The following is a 16,293-nucleotide window of genomic DNA, read 5'->3' as shown; positions in this document are numbered from 1 at the left end:
TTATATAGCGCCCGACCCCGGCTGCCAGTGACGTTAGCCTGGGCGGTGGGAGAAGGGTACCATGGGGCAGGGCTCCCTGTGCCCCAGCCCTCGCTTCTCGGGGAGGGGGTGACACCCGAGTCAGCACCCAGGGGGCGTTGGGGGGAATGGCCCCCTGGTTAATTACAACTAGCCCTAGCCTGGGTTGGTGTATTTAGGGCACAACAGGTCTGGCTGCCCTGCAAGGAAAGGCCAGGTAGGAGAACTCCAGTTGGCAGACCCTGGCTTGAGCGTCTACACAGAACCCCAGGTTAGGAAGTGTTGAACCTGGCTCCCAACCTGGGCCTGATTCCACCCACCTGATCCCAGACTTCGTAGCACCCTCTCAAAATTTGGGCACTCTAGCCCCTTGTTCAGGATGCACTGTCGGAAAATTTGATTGCCACCTAACGTGGCTGTCCAGAGTACAAAGAAAGTCAGCCTGTGGGATGTTAGGGGTGGATTCCCAGAGCACAAGTCCACTGGGGCTGCATTTACACTACCAAACAGTAGGACCTGAACTTGAAGCCTGCCGTTGACTCAGACCCAGACCCTCCACCCTCTGGGACCTTGGGTCTGAGCCCTGGGTTAGCAAGATTTGTGTGGAGATGGAAGGAGGGTTAGGCTTGAGCCTGAGTTCAAACCCTGGGCGATACAACCACCTCTTTCATACACAACCTGGTCCACAATGACGAGAGGGCCAGCATGCTTCCGTCGTAGGCCCTAGATACAGCTCTCAGTAGACAGTGCTCTGTTCTGAACCAAAACACATGGGTGCAGATAATAGGAATCTCAGGTTCCTGCATGCAGATAGGGATGGCACATTGCAAGCTAAAACATCCTGATACTGCAGTCAAGCACTCAGTGCATAATGGGACCAATGCAAATTAAGGGCAACTCTCAGAACCCTGGGAAGTTGCCAATGCAATCCTCTCAGTGTTGCACAGTTGCTAAAATTTGAGCTCGTTTTGCAGTCACAATCTGATGAACTTCACCATCCCATACACACCACCCCATTACTACCTACTTGTCCCACATGCCTGTTTTGTAGTGTTTGCAGTCCAACCTAATGGAAAACTGCAGAAAGGAGTACACACCCACAATTTGTTTAACTACTTTAGAATTTCTGCTGTTAAAACATGCAGCACCTACACACATAGACCAGAGTGGTACTCTCTCAAAGAGATAATGCAGGTTTTCCTGGTAGGGCAGCTTGGCCCCTTAGAATAGCTGCTTGATTTTAACACCATATTTCCTTTGCCAGTACACATACTCCTGATCCATCAGCTCATGATGGTGTCAGAAGATTGTCCCTTCTTGTTGCCAGGTTATGGCAAAGCTATGGTTGCCACTTGTTCAGGTACTTAAGGTTTGCCATGCTGCAACAAACCAGCAGTTCTTCTGTTCGAACATCCCATCTCTGACAGCATCCAGTATTGGGTGCGAACTCCACATTCACCCACTAAATACACTTACCTGTGTACTTACTTAAATCTGGTAGGTGGCAGGGGTGCTCTTGATCACAGCTGTTGATCAACATGCAGCCTGAAACATTAAGCTTGATTGATTAAGATTAGATGCCAAGACATACATGCCATGTTGTGCAGTTAGAAGACAGCCTTCTAGTTTCCACCCCGATATCCCAAAGCAGGACAGTAGCTCCGCCCCTGAAACCAAGCAGGTTCATCATATAACTGGAGTTTCAGACAGGCACCATTTGTCTTAGATGTGTTTAAGTGCGAAAGCAGTCCCTTGATGTGCTCATCATGCCACTTTCTACCTCCTAGCTGGTGCTCCCACTGCCTCTCTAAAACTCCCCGTTTCCAGAATTATACTGCAGAAGTTTGAAGCTGGTACTATTTTTTGTCCTGCATGTATGGTTTGTAGCAGCAAGATGATCTCCTCAGACACTGCAAGACCAGTATCACTGATCCAGTAACGATCCAGGAGGTCCAATTCTGGAGCTGCATTGCAGAATCTGGCCCAAGTGAGTAAGTGCAGAGAAGAGCACAGTGGACCACTAAAGAGGAACACTTCCAAAGCAGAGTATTACTGTCTAGTGTTCTCAACGCTCCTCAGTCACCACTTGTATGATTTAAAAACAGCTCAGCCAGCTAAACACGCCTTGCACCAAAGCAGGAGACTTTAGGCCAGATTCTGATCTCAGTTACACCAGTGTAAATCCAGAGACAATAAAGTTACTCTCTATTAACTCTGGTGAAACAGAGCAGCATTGTAATGCAAAATTATAGCTCATTCAACTAATTTCTTCAGGTAAGTAACACACTTATGCCTCCTGTCAATACACAGAGCAACAGAATTTAGACTTAATATCCAAGACTGCAGCTGCAAAGGAGCAGCGAGAGAGAATGACAGAGGCTCTACTTCATTAGATTTGAATCTGGGAAAGGGTCCTTCCTATTTCAGTTCCTTGCTGTGGTGTGAAAGACGTATCTGCAGGCAGACTGAACGGGCACCCTTTTTGAAACAAGCTCTACATTGTCACATACAGATCCCACTAGAAATGCTACTGACAATTAAAGAAACTAGGGTGAACCAACCAGACAGAAAATCAACCCAACACCTTTATTTAAGAACTATACAGCCTATAAAAACCAATACAAAACTCTTCCCAATAAAAATCGATGCTATGTTACATACAAAATGACACCCGGAGCCATTGGGTCCTGATAATTTACAAATAAAAATGCCACGCGTCTGCATCAGGTGGGCAGGCCAGACTCTTCCCCATGGAGAGCCTAGGAATGAAAACCCTAAAGGAGCATGAAAACAGAAAGAGGTCAAGGTACAGCCATGTCTTTCGCGAGCGTGTGGGGTGTTTTCTTTTGCAAGAGATGTTAGTGTGAGTGAAAGACCCTGGCTTGACAGCCCTGGAGATTGTCCTCTGTTTAACCACAGAACACAGCACAGGCAGTGGCAGGAAAAACTTCCCTTCCCTGACACTACAGTGTTCCTTAGTCCTGACCTGGTGGACCACTTCTAGTGGGGGAGAGGGGAATCCAGTCTTCTTGCCCCCATTCAATTGTCAGCCTCTGCTTAGACTGCCAAGAAGGTACCAACTGTGGGGGTGCCTTTTCTGATTTGGATACTGCCCACTAAGACCCCAAATTCCTTTCACATCCTGTAAGTCAGGTTGCCTGTTAAAGCAGAATTAGATTTATGATTAAATACCGTCCAACCCCAATTTCTGGTTAGTTTGGGCGCTGTGCCTTGTGAACTGGAACACAATGGCTGGTAGAGACTCTGAAAGGGGATTACTACCCAGCAGTGACTGAGGATTGAAAGGGTCTGGATCAGATTTATTCAGTTGCTAACAGCCTGAGACAGATAGAAACGCTTCTCTTCTCACATTATCTTCCTCAATTCATGCTGGAGTAAAACAGCTGTTTAGAAAACCTCTCTCAACTCTGATAGGAGCCAAGCTAGCTCAGTTCATGTGCTCGTTATCTCCCACACCAGGATTTCATTGTAGGAAGCCGTGAAGAGGCGTTTGCCCGAAGGGGTGAATCTGCAGAGGTGAATGGAGTCATCGTGCCCCACAAAGTCTTGTTCTGTTCTTGTCGTGCAGTCAATCAGCCTCAGTACACGCTCTGTGGAGCAAATACAGCCACATACCAGACTCAGAAACCGACCCACTCCTTTTGCCACATAGAAAGGCCAGCACTTCTGGGATGCTACTTGGTATATCAGAGTCCCCTTGCAGCCCTCTCCAGTTTTAGAAGTAAAGTACATTCCGTTTTGTGAAGGGCATAACAGCAATGGAGATCAAATATCTCTATCCACAGAACAGGGACAACCTCTCTTACAACAATCCCCTGCTTCTGGTCACGTCTCTTCTAAGATGAGAAGGGCCACCTGTAAGGATAATTCAGTCTCCATGTTTATTCATTAGAGACTGGCATCCTCGCTGGCAACTAGAGCCAACTCTGTGACAAAGATCTGTCCTTGCCTCCATGGGTCCCGCGTTTCCTGGCAGATTTTGCTAGCCTCAGAGGCTCACTGTGACCCTCCACGTAACCCTTCTTTCTCTAGAGACAAAGGTCACAGTCTACTGAGCCATTTTCATCATAAGCCAGCAAGGGAGGTGAGGAGAAGTTATCCTTCCTTGCACAGTCTCTGTTGTCTCCCAGTCTCAGTGATTAATCAGGGGGCAAAGGTGGGGGGGGAGCCCAGGCCCACCCTCTACTCCCGGCTCCAGCCCAGGGACCCTAATAGTATCAGCTATGGTAGCTGACCTTTTAGAAACATGACATGTAGAATTCCCTGGGCTACTTCCCCCACAGCAGCCCTCACTTCCTCAAGCTCCACTTCACTCTTACCTCAGGGCCTCCTTCCTTGTGCGTGATAATGGTGTGTACTACTCAGCCTCTCCAACAGCGCAACTTCCTCCCACAGCTCCTGACATGCACACCCACCTAACTGACTGGGAGGCATTTAACTAGTTTCAGCCAGCCCCTGATTGGCTTCAGGTATCCCAATCAACCTAGCATTCTCCCTGCCTTCTGGAAAGTTCTTAATTGGCCCCAGGTGTCTTAATTGACCTGGAGCAGCTTCCATTTAACTTATCCTGGTACCAGGGATTTGTTTAGCCTGGAGCTAATATATCTATCTCCCACTACTTTTCTATAGCCATCTGGCCTTGCCCTGTCACACCTCAACTGCAGTTTTTGTTCTGTGTGCTCCTGTCTGAGAGGAACTGACAGGACACAGTTTTTCTCTCCCACAAGCCACCCAGTTCCTTTCACTGGGGTCAAACATACATCAGATGATAACGACTTTAGGTCACTGCTGATCTGGCCAGGATTAGAATCAATCACCTTGATGGGAAAGGGAAAGAGATTCTTTCACAATTCCGTGGACAAATCTCCCCCCTTGTGATACCCCTGGGTATCTGGCTGGTGAATCTTGCCCATATGCGCAGGGTTTGACTGATCACCATATTTGGGGTTGGGAAGGAATTTTCCTCCAGGGCAGATTGGAAGAGGCCCTGGAGGTTTTTTGCCTTCCTCTGTAGCATGGGGCACGGGTCAATTGCTGGAGGATTCTCTGCTCCTTGAAGTCTTTAAACCACAGTTTGAGGACTTCAATAGCTCAGACATAGGTGAGAGGTTTTTCACAGGAGTGGTGGGTGAAATTCTGTGGCCAGCATTGTGCAGGAGGTCGGACTAGATGATCATAATGGTCCCTTCTGACCTTAGTATCTATGAATCTATGACTCAGGGTTCAACAACTGCAGAGATGAGTCACTTTCCTTGCACCCATGGACGTGCATAAAGACACATGGGTGCCTCTTGTTCCCTAGCTCTGCACTAGAAACAACAATGCTGGTGGGATGGGGGAGCCAGTGGGATTAAGAGTTGAAGGCAGTTTCTTTGTGCCCGAAGCCCCCTGATAAAGCAAAAGCTCCCACCTTCATCCGTTTTATTCTGTTTAGCTGTTTACTGATAATTACCATCTTGCCCTGAGTTTGTAGGAAACCTTCCCCCACACACTGAAACTGCTCCTTGATTAGCTGAGAGATGTGGAAGAGTTGCTAACAGAAGCAAGCAGGCAATTAGTGGCTGGTAATCAGTATGAGGGGGTGTGACAATGGCAGTGCCATGCTGTGTGTCAGACTGTCATGCCACAGAACATACGCTGCAGAACATGCACGTAGAGATACTGCGTCATTTAGAGCTTTCCTGGCAAACCTATAGACAAGGAGACAATTTAATGAAATGTTCTCAAAAAGGAGGAGGACATAGCTGCATAAATTTTAAAGCCAGAAGGAACCAATATGCTCATCTAGCCCAACTTCCTGCATAATACAGGGCAGAAAACCTCAGCCAGTGATTCCTGCATCTAGCTTATAACTTCTGTTTGTGCTAGAGCAGCCATTCTCAAACTGTGGGTCGGGACCCCACAGTGGGTCACGGCCTCATTTTAATGGGGTTGCCAGGACTGGCTTAGACTTGCTTGAGCCCAGGGCTGAAACCCAAGTCCCACCACCAGGTACCAAAGTCGAAGCCTGAGAGCTTCAGCCCTGGGCATCGGGGCTTAGGTTACAGGCTCCCTGGCTGGGGATGGAGCGTTTTGGCTTTGGGCGGTAGGGCTCGTGCTTGGGCTTTGGCCCCCATCCTGGGGCAATGGGGGTCAGGCTTGGGTCCTGCCTCCTGGGGTCATGTAGTAATTTTTGTTGTCAGAAGGGGGTTGCAGTGCAATGAAGTTTGAGAACCAGAGCTAGAGCATCTGTTTCACAAAGACACCCAGTCTTGATTTAGAGAGATGGAGAATTCACCACATCCCTCGGTAAGTTGTTCCAGTGGTTAATTACCTGCACTGAAAACAAAACTGTGCTTTATTTCTAGTCTGAATTTGTCTAACTTCAGCTTTCAACCATGAGATCTCATGCCTTTTTCTACCTGATTAAAGCACATCCTGCTCATGGAGCTGGAGGAAACTCCCTGCACCCCACAGGCAGTACCTCCACATAAAGAAGGGGTTTTTTTTTGGTTGCTAACAAAGAAAGAAAGACTTGGCTGTTCATACAGAGATGGGGAATGGAAGACACCCCCAGAATCACAGGTGAACTGTTGTTCCTGGTGCAGCCACCGCTAACAGTATGCCAGGAAGGAGGGGATCCATGTGTGGCAGTGTTTGACTTGAGCATGTCCTCTGGACACTTACCATTGAAGCCTACAGCCAGGAAGTGTGCTGCTGGAGACAGGCTCAAAGATGTGGCAAAGTGTGACAAGGGGATCTTCTCAACTACCTGCATGAAAGCAAGAGAAACCCTGACACCAGCGCCTCAAACTGAATGTGCAGCAGAATAGAGCCGTTAACTGATACTCTGCTGGAGGCCAGCTGACAGACGGTCACCAGCACTGACAGCTGCACATTTATCCTTCAGCCCCTCTGAGCTCAGGAAGTTGCCAAGCTCTTCATTTCCAGAGCAGTCTTAAGAGTTTCAAGCTTGTCTCTTTCACCAACAGAAACTGGTCCAATAAAAGATGTTACCTCTGAGAATATTAATGTTCATGAAAGCAAAAAGCAGATCAGTGGCAGCAGTTAGGTGCTTTGCAAGCTTCATGCATGCAGCTCTACCTTGAGCCTCAGCACTCCCAGCTATTCACTGGTGACCCATGTCAGACTTAAAGAGGTTTGTGGGAGTGAAAAGCTGTACCATTAGCTGTCTGTTAGGCAGAATCTACCATCCCCAACCCCACCACACACATGCACCATGTTTCATTCTATTTCAACTGCTAGACTGCTGGCCCACATCAGTTACACTGGGTGCTGCTCTGTATATTGGGGTGCCACAGAGAATACTGACACTCAAGCATCATGGCTATCTTTCACTGCAGCATTCCCATGCTACATCTGTTTGGCCTTTAGGTTTCCAAAGCCATGGCAGAGGAGCACCACATTATCCTCTATATTATTTTTGTTGTGTGTCACTCGCCATGAACTAAAGCTGGACTCAGTGACCAGGGTGAATGACACAGTTTTCCAATATCAGCACAGAGGAGTTTGTAGCAACTTGTAACTCCTCTCGTGAACTTGCCCCATTGATGATGGCAGATTGGAGAGGGAAGACACAGTGTACCTGTTTCTGGCGCAAGCTGTAAAAGAGGATCTCCTTCTGCATCCCAAAGCCTACGTACACCAAAACACCATTGTCCCATGGACAGAAAGCCGCCAGGCTAGGAGGGAGACTGCTAGGGGCCTAGGAAGGGAAACAAAAAAGGAGCAGAATTAGCACTAACTTCTCCCCACTTATTTCAGCAAGGCCAGGCATGCTAGGAAAAAGAAAGGAGAGTGGTTAGGTGGGTCAGCATTTCCTCTTTGGATCTGTCAGTAGCAGAAGCTTGTGACCCACTACACTATGCAGCTAATATTATGGAGGAACTTTCCCCTGTTCTTATGCTGCACTACAACACAGATGTGCTCACTGCTAACGAATGAAGAACAAATGTATATCGACCTGGGCACGTAACATGAGTCTCCACTGTATACTGTAGTAGGATTTAACATACTAAATACCACTCAGCATCATTTACACTGTTAGGAGAAAATACTAGAGTAAGTCATGGATATTGATGGGGTGGTTAATTTCTCAGGGAGTGAAAATAGTTTCAAAAAGTTCAAATCCCTGGTACTAGATGCCAATCTAGTTGAAACAGTAAAACTCATTCCAATTCATTGTGGTGAGAACTCAGCTGGACAGCCCATTGCCTGCACAGTGAGTACGACTACCTCTTTAACATTTGAGGACAAACAGAAAAAACTTGAAGTGGCGTCACCAGACTTACTGCTGAATCTGCCAATGCGGTATCTAAGACTAATGAAGCTTAAACTTGATAATCTGATGAGCCGCTGCTTCACATCAGAAGAGTTACCTACCACTTACATCCTTCCACATACCACTCCACTTCCTGTGCAGTAAGGATCCTCCTCTTCCCCCAAACCCACTTCTTTCCCAAAGCCTTCTTACATCAATCTCCTCACTGTCTCATGTCTCAACTGTTGTTCTAGGTCTTGTATCTAATTTGGGGCAGAAGTTCTGGTCAGGGACCCTGCCTAAGTGTTCTGTGAAGTGCCATACACTTAGGATGTTCCGTGCGTAAGACAGATTTGGAATGGATATACCTGGACTGTATTCAGAGTAACAGCCGTGTTAGTCTGTATTCGCAAAAAGAAAAGGAGTACTTGTGGCACCTTAGAGACTAACCAATTTATTTGAGCATGAGCTTTCGTGAGCGCTCACTTCATCGGATGCATACCGTGGAAACTGCAGCAGACTTTATATATACACAGAGAATATGAAACAATACCTCCTCCCACCCCACTGTCCTGCTGGTAATAGCTTATCTAAAGTGATCATCAGGTGGGCCATTTCCAGCACAAATCCAGGTTTTCTCACCCTCCACCCCCCCACACAAATTCACTCTCCTGCTGGTGATAGCCCATCCTGGACTGTAGTAACCTATGTAACCATGAGGCTACTCGATCAGAACATTAATGCTATTTCTGAGCAGCCAAGTTAGTTCTCTCTTTGTATACCGACCTTGCTGACTCCTGGTTCATATACTCAGAAAAATCCTGTCCCTGTGTTTTATATAGCACAGAGGTACCAACTATTTGCAAATTTAATGTTTTGACTTGAAATGCTTACAAAGCAAATACCCTCTCAGGAATTATGCAGTGCTGCATTCACATTGAAAATCTACATCTTAAAGGAAGATTCAAAACCCCACACTGTTCTGTTTATATACACACACCTTGATTGTTAACGGTTCCTAGGTAAACCTTTCGCAAGTAGAAACAGGTAATAGTGCACATGTGTTGGATGGATCTGCTCTACTCCTGGCTTTGGCTGTAATGCTGAATGTACATATTATATAGTCAGTAAGGTTTAATCTTACCTCCAGGCTTGCAGGAGCTGGGAAGCTTAGCCAATCGATGAGCTCACATTTATCCTTCAGCCAGGCAGAGACCCAGACACTGACACGTCGATCTGAACTTGCAGCCAACCAGAGTTCACCACCTTCAACGCCAAAGTCATGGTACTACAGAATATAAAAGCACAGTTATGATTGTACAGACATAAAGCAATAACACAGCAGAGCTTTCAAATAAAACTGAACACTAAGGCCTGGTCTACACTGGGGGGCGGGGCGGGGGGGAGGATCGATCTAAGATATGAAACTTCAGCTACGAGAATAGCGTAGCTGAAGTTGATGTATCTTAGATCGACTTAGAATCACTTACTCCACGTCCTCGCGGCGCGGGATCGACAGCTGCCGCTCCCCCATCGACTCCGCTTCCGCCTCTCACCCTGGTGGAGTTCCGGAGTCGACAGCAGAGCGATCGGGGATCAATTTATTGTGTCTACACTAGACACAATAAATCAATCCCTGATAGATCTATCACTACCCACCAATCTGGCGGGTAGTGTAGACGTGGCCTAATAGGCTATCACAGGGCAAAAGCTTATCTGCACTAAAATCTTAGAGAGTGGGAGATTAATGACAGAGGATTAATGCGCAAGCTTTTCCCATCTGGAGAATAGTGCTTAAGTCTATTTTATCACAGGTGAAACAGGCTTGGTGCCTCAGACTGGCACTCGGTAGATGTCTGTACACATCAAAACAACTCAGCAGTTTGTGGCATAATTTTCTCTAAGCTCAGGGTTGAAGGAACAGGGTTGCTTCAGACTGTTCACTGGCAGAGAGTATGTGGCAAGAGACTGTAGCGTCTAACTTCACTGTGCTGGCTCTAGCCAGCGCTGTCATGGTCTCCTTTATATAAAAGTCCCAAATTCCCTCTCCCACTCCATCGGCACAGTTAGTGGTGGATACTTCCTGGTCTTGCAGCAGAACTCCTCAAGTTCTTTGGAGCTTCAAGTGCTACTTTTGGTAGCAAGGGAACAGCAGCAGGTGATTAGACATTTAGCTCCCCTGGGTGGTGGGAAGCTGAGGACCCACCCACTCTGCGTACATCATGCTACTACTGCACCCTGTCATACTTGACTTTACTCTGTTGAAGATACTCCTAAACAAACCAAACAAGATTCAGTGGAGGTGGCATAGGCTAGAGAAGGAAATCATGTAGAGGGACAGTAAACGAAGCAGCTCAGTAATTCATCTGTCCCCATATCTGCAGCTTTCTATGGCTGTGGAGTAACAGTACAATGGACACCTTGCTCTAGCATAAGAGTGCTACAGCAGCTGGACTCAGGCCTCACCTGTTTCCTTGTGCACTGGATGACAGTGATGGGGGATCCTTTGTGGTCAATGAGCACACGAATGGTCATTCCAGTCCGAGGGCTGCTGACAGCCATTAGCCCATCCTTGCCTCCAGACAAGATGATTTCTCCTGCAGATAGGGGAGAGGAGAGAGCTAATCAACTTCCTGCAGATGGAGAAAAGGCAAAAAGGGGAAGCCTGCAGGAATGCCTGACTCAAGCTTTCTGAGCGCATGCCGGAGCTGGAACAATCTGGTCCTGGGGGTGAGAGAGGAGAAGTGAGATGAAAAGACACAGGAACATTTACTTCAGTTTAAAACACTGCTTCAGAAAAATAGCTAGCATGAGTTTTGAGCAGAAGCAAGCTTCATTATGTGCCAAGTCCCTGAGCTGTACCAAAGCTACTGTACCATGGCATGGTGCCAGATATATAGCTGGTGAGAACTGGCATAGTTTCATTGACTTCTATTCTCCATCTTAGAATCTGGCCCGGGGTCTTGGGAGGGTCACCAGTATTTGGAGTGGCTGGAGGTTAGAGCTGTCTCCTCCAAGCACAGAGAAACGGAGCTGCAAGGCCAAACTATGCTCCTTGAAGCAGCACCAATGGATTGGTTATGAAAAGCAGCATGTGATCTCACCATCTGCAGAGTAGGCAATTGCAGTCAGCGCAACCGAGTGTGGGTGCATTTTCAGTTCCATCTCTGTCCTTGAAATGCTGAACACACGGATGGTGCCATCGCTGTACCCTGCCACAACATGCTGACCCTCAGCCCCACCACGGGAGATGGGGATAGGGCTCCAGGCCAGACACTGGCAGCTCTGCAAAGGAACAAGATTAGAGACATGGGAAGAAGGAGCAGTATGTTCCAAGGAGGTGCGTGTGGGTTACTTCTCCACTCCCACACAATGAAGACATGAGAATGCTGCTAATCTCCATAGATTTCATACCTAAAGCCTTCAGTTACAAATATTTCTCCCAACTCTAGTTCATTCAGTGAAGACAAAGAGATCTCATCCACAACAGGTAGTGGCTGCTATCAAGACAACATAGGACATTGACACACTCTAAATGATTACCTGATTCAGCACTTGGAACTGTACCACCAGCTCCATGCTGGCCAGAGACCAAACCCTCACACTGCCATCCTCCCCACATGTGGCACAGTGAGACTCACCAGGGCTGAAGGTCACTTCATTCACCTGCAGCAACAAAGGGGACTGACACTCCACAAATGCCAAAGCAAGTTGCACATCTGCCCCTATTCCTTACCCATAGCTTCCCCTGCCCCCATCAAGTTCTCCTCTGGTAGGAGACAGCACACAAGAAAGGAAAGGAAGATTTTTTTAAAGGATGCCGGGGGATGGTGGTAATTAAAACTAGTGAGGGCTATAATGGAAATTTAGAACCATAATAGCAAAGTTCTGACTGCTTGTTCCATAATGAAGGTCTCAGAAGGGAAGTCTCCATATCCCATTACCAATCTAGTTACCCTCTCTTCCAGCCCTTTTTAGTGGCACAAATGTAGTGCAATGTAGCATCAAGACTGACACCCGTCAGACCCCTTTTCCAGTATTCTGGACAGAAGACCACTTTATCCATTTGAGAAGTCTAGCTAATAAGTAACACTGCACTTCTAGAGTGCCTTTTATCCAAGGTCCCAATGTTGTACATAAATTAAGCCCCAATGGTTCTGTGAGATGCCTCAGGATTTCCCCCTTTTTACTACAAGAGATAGACACAGAGCAGTTAACTGACTTGACCAAGGCCATAAAGGAGGTCTGTGGCAAAACAGAAAAGAGAACCCAGATTTCCTGGCTTTCAAGTCCTCTGCTTTAGCCACAAGACCATCTTTCTCTCTTGGAGGAGATAATATTACCTAGCTCTTCTATAGCACTTTTCATCCATAGATCTCACAGTGCTTTACAAAGGAGGTCAGTATCACCATCCACATTTTACAGATGGGGAAACTGAGGCACAGAAGTGAAGTGACTTGCTCAACAGGCCAGTGGCAGAGCCTGGAATAGTCTCTCAAGTCACAGTGCAGTGCTCTATTCATTAGGCAACACTGCCTAGATTACAGTGACAGCTCTTTCACCAGTGCCCTATCAGTATTAGTCAAGGTTTGAGCAGTGCAACTTTTCTCAGTAGGGCCAATCAGCCCGTCTGTGATGTAAGCATCCTCAAAGTGCGTTGGACCTCAGGCTCAGGTGGCACTTGGAACACGTGCTTCCTTACAGCACAGGAACACCCCTTCCAATCCCTCTCACCTTGTTCTTATGTCCGCTGATTAGTCGGATGCTGGTGCTCTCTGCCCAGTTTATGTACCACAGTGTTCCTGCAGTGGTGCCCACAATTCCCATATCCAGAGAGTCATCAAAGGTTGCACCAACTATTGTCCCATCCAGGGTCATCTCGTGTTCCAAAAGGACTGAGCTAGACCTGGGGGAAAGTGGAGTCCAGAGTGGAATATACAAAATAACTAGCTACATCCTCAAGCTGGTAGAAGACAACCATTATCCCACCTTCATGGGAAAATTGTCTGGGAGTGTTGTAAGGACAATATGGTTATCTTTAACTACATAGATACTACAGTGATGGGCTCATTAGAACTGCAGCTAGTGACTACCTTAACCATACAGTGTAACCATCTTTCTGGGGGAATTAGGAAAGAAGCTCTAAAAGGATTATTTTGATCACCCACTATGCCTTCTTAATTTGATCCAATATATTCCACAGGTAAAAAAAAAAAAAAGTTAGAAAAAGAGAAGAGTTGACATGTACAAAGATATTTATCAAATACTTGTGCTGTAAAAGGCTTAGCTGTCTAAATAGTTTAGTTTAACAAGACAACTAAGGCTGACTTAGCTTTCCAACAAGACAAAAGCACATGCAAGGGTTCTGAATTGTAGAGCAGACACATTACCTCAGTATTGCCTTGTTCAACGTAACATGTAAGTGGAACAGTAAAATAAGCAGCTTTATGTAAGGCTGGGACAAATGACTACATGGCAAAAGACTGACTGAATAGCAGGTCTTCCTTTAGTGAGCTGGAATCATTCTGCAGGAATTACAATTCTTGACAGGAAATCTGGGGAAAGGAATTCGGGGAAGATTTCCTTGTCCTTGGAATTTCAGAGTTAGAGTGGGGCATCAAAGCTTGGCTCAGCTAAGGGATACATTAGCAGTTCACAGTGCATTCGAAGACCACACTTAACTTGAACACAATATAGCATATTGCAAGCTGAGCTTGCCTTTAGGATGCTTAGATACCATGGTGACAGGTGCCTTATAAAAACTTAAGACAAAGCAGAAGTACATCCCAAGGAGACCAGAAGGCTGCTCAGATCAGGATGGCGTATTGCATGCTAAGATCTGTAGTCTCCACAGGCTGAACTCCTGTAGGAAAGATGATGGTGGCCCCACATTGTGCTGGGACAGACTTTGCTGAGAAGAGAGGGAGTCACAGTTGTTAAAGGGGAAGCAAGGGATGCAATTTTCCAAGACAGAATAAGCAAATTCAGTTCTCTTTCCTGCTAAAAGAGGTTTTACAAATCACCAAGACAGAGATCAGGTGAGGTAAACCCAAATATTTTTAGTACCAAGAATGTCTACCACTAGTGACATGATCAGTAAGGAGATGGAACATTCTTTAAGCCTGCCCAGGATTAAATACCTATCTGGACATGCTAAAATACGCCAATGAAGAAAATGCAAATTGTGTCTGGTTCAAAAAATGTGATACTTGGGCTTGTCACAGACATACACAAAAAGAATTGTAGGTGTTCTAAACCCCAACTCCTTCGGACAAGGATAAGAAAGGAACAGCCAGAAATTTCCACCTTGAATTCCAAGAGAATCCAGACCCAATGAACCAAGAGTCACAGGAATTTAGAGGAGGAGCTAAGAATTAAAGGACAAGGGAAACAATTGCATAGGCTAGTCAAAAGCCTACCTCTGCCAATGAAAAGATACCACCTACTGTGTTCAGGGAGTACAAGAGGAAGGAGAAGGTATGTCCAGAGAGTGGACTGAGTAGCTATGTATCTCAGCACAAACCTCTCTCTTCAGGTTTGTGCAACCATGAGTTAGACACTGCATACACAAGCCACCTCACCTGGCATCGGAACCTTTCAGCCTCAGCTCCTGCACCGCTGCCACTGACCACAGTCGAATTCTCTTTGTGTTGCTGCCACTGACCAGCCTGTTGCCACAACACAGAAGCACACCTAGGACAACAGAAAGGAAATGCTTTAATGCAACGTTAATACCCATACTTGTTGATCATTATAAAGGGATTGATAGACTCTACCAACTAAGTTCGCTGGTAAATGTTTGGGAGGAGGAGGAGTGGCTATACTAGCAGGGGTCTGAACCCAAGGCCTCTGGTTTGCTATCCAGAGGTTTCTAGAATTTGGAGGCTGAACCCAGGCCTCTTAGCAATTGCACAGGAAGTATGCATGCATACTTGCACCAGATATGGCATGAATCTAGCTCCAATCCATTCTAGCATCTGCCAGTGACTTAGCATTAAGCACTGAGAAACAGCTGGAATCAGGGTCCAGCAGGGCCAAGATTCTTCTTTCCTCTCAAGTCTCTGTGGAATTTAAGACGCAATCCCGTCAGAAGCCAGCAGCATCTGTACTTACCAATCTCACCCTCATCAGCCTCCCAAGTCATGAAACAGCGATTGGTCTGTGTGTCCCACACACAGATCTGTCCTGTGTTGGTCCCACTATAAAGAAGGTAGTTGGTGCTGTAGCAGAGAGATGTCAGTTCCACCAGTCCTACCGTATCAGGGATTGCAGCTCTATGAACCTGCCACATAACAAAAAGCAGCAAGGTCAGAGAGATCATGATAGTTTATTTTTAAAAACCACCCCCAAATTAAGTTAATTCACCCAATACTTTAGCATTAACTGAAAACCAGTCACCATCAGTAGGTGTTGCATCACTGAGGCTATGTGTACACTACCATGGTAAGTCGACCTAAGTTATGCAACTCCAGCTACGTGAAAAACGTAGCTGGAGTCAACATATCTTAGGTCAACCTACTGCAGTGTCTAACCGCGCTGGATCGACAGGAGACACTCTCCTGTTGACTTACCTTACTCTTCTCATTCTGGATGGAGTGCAGGGGTCAACTGGAGAGTGCTCTGCCATCGATAAAGCGGGTCTTCACTCGACCCATTAAATCGACCCCTGGTGCATCGATCGCCAGAGCCTTGAACCCGTGGTAGTGTAGACATAGCCTAAGAGAAACCAATCGCCCCCACCCGCTGGCACAGACTAGAAATGGCAGAGCCTTTCATATCAATTACTGTGTGGGCTTTAAAAGGAGACAAGGCAAAGTCTGACAAATAGAAAGGAGAAGTTCAGATGTTCAATCTGCAAACACCTAGAAGATAATAGGGTGATAAGTAACAGTCAGTATGGATTTGTCAAGAACAAAACATGTCAAACCAACCTAATAGCTTTCTTTGACAGGGTAACAAGCCTTGTGGTAATAGCTTTCTTTGACAGGGTAACA

At 46.5% G+C, this 16,293-nt stretch overlaps 1 protein-coding gene across 7 annotated transcripts in view; it reads right to left on the bottom strand.

Moving 5' to 3' along the window:
- Positions 1-2,590: 2,590 nt before the first annotated feature.
- Positions 2,591-16,293, bottom strand: part of WDR90 (WD repeat domain 90) — a 52,821-nt gene continuing 39,118 nt past the window's right edge. For 4 of the 7 annotated variants that reach the window (XM_073362602.1, XM_073362605.1, XM_073362603.1 and 1 more), the window contains 10 exons: positions 15,413-15,581; positions 14,881-14,992; positions 13,034-13,205; positions 11,843-11,965; positions 11,404-11,584; positions 10,766-10,896; positions 9,444-9,587; positions 7,625-7,744; positions 6,706-6,790; positions 2,591-3,629 (listed from right to left, as the gene is read on the bottom strand). In XM_073362602.1, coding sequence (XP_073218703.1) covers positions 3,472-3,629; positions 6,706-6,790; positions 7,625-7,744; positions 9,444-9,587; positions 10,766-10,896; positions 11,404-11,584; positions 11,843-11,965; positions 13,034-13,205; positions 14,881-14,992; positions 15,413-15,581 — 1,395 coding nt within the window. In that variant the 3' untranslated portion in view covers positions 2,591-3,471. The remainder of the gene's footprint in view (positions 3,630-6,705; positions 6,791-7,624; positions 7,745-9,443; positions 9,588-10,765; positions 10,897-11,403; positions 11,585-11,842; positions 11,966-13,033; positions 13,206-14,880; positions 14,993-15,412; positions 15,582-16,293) is intronic. The other 3 variants (XR_012161170.1, XM_073362604.1, XM_073362606.1) reach the window with 3 other exon arrangements.

Source organism: Lepidochelys kempii, chromosome 10 (genome assembly GCF_965140265.1).
Source record: "Lepidochelys kempii isolate rLepKem1 chromosome 10, rLepKem1.hap2, whole genome shotgun sequence".
Taxonomy (NCBI): Eukaryota; Metazoa; Chordata; order Testudines; family Cheloniidae; genus Lepidochelys; species Lepidochelys kempii.
This window is presented reverse-complemented; position numbering and strand designations above follow the sequence as displayed.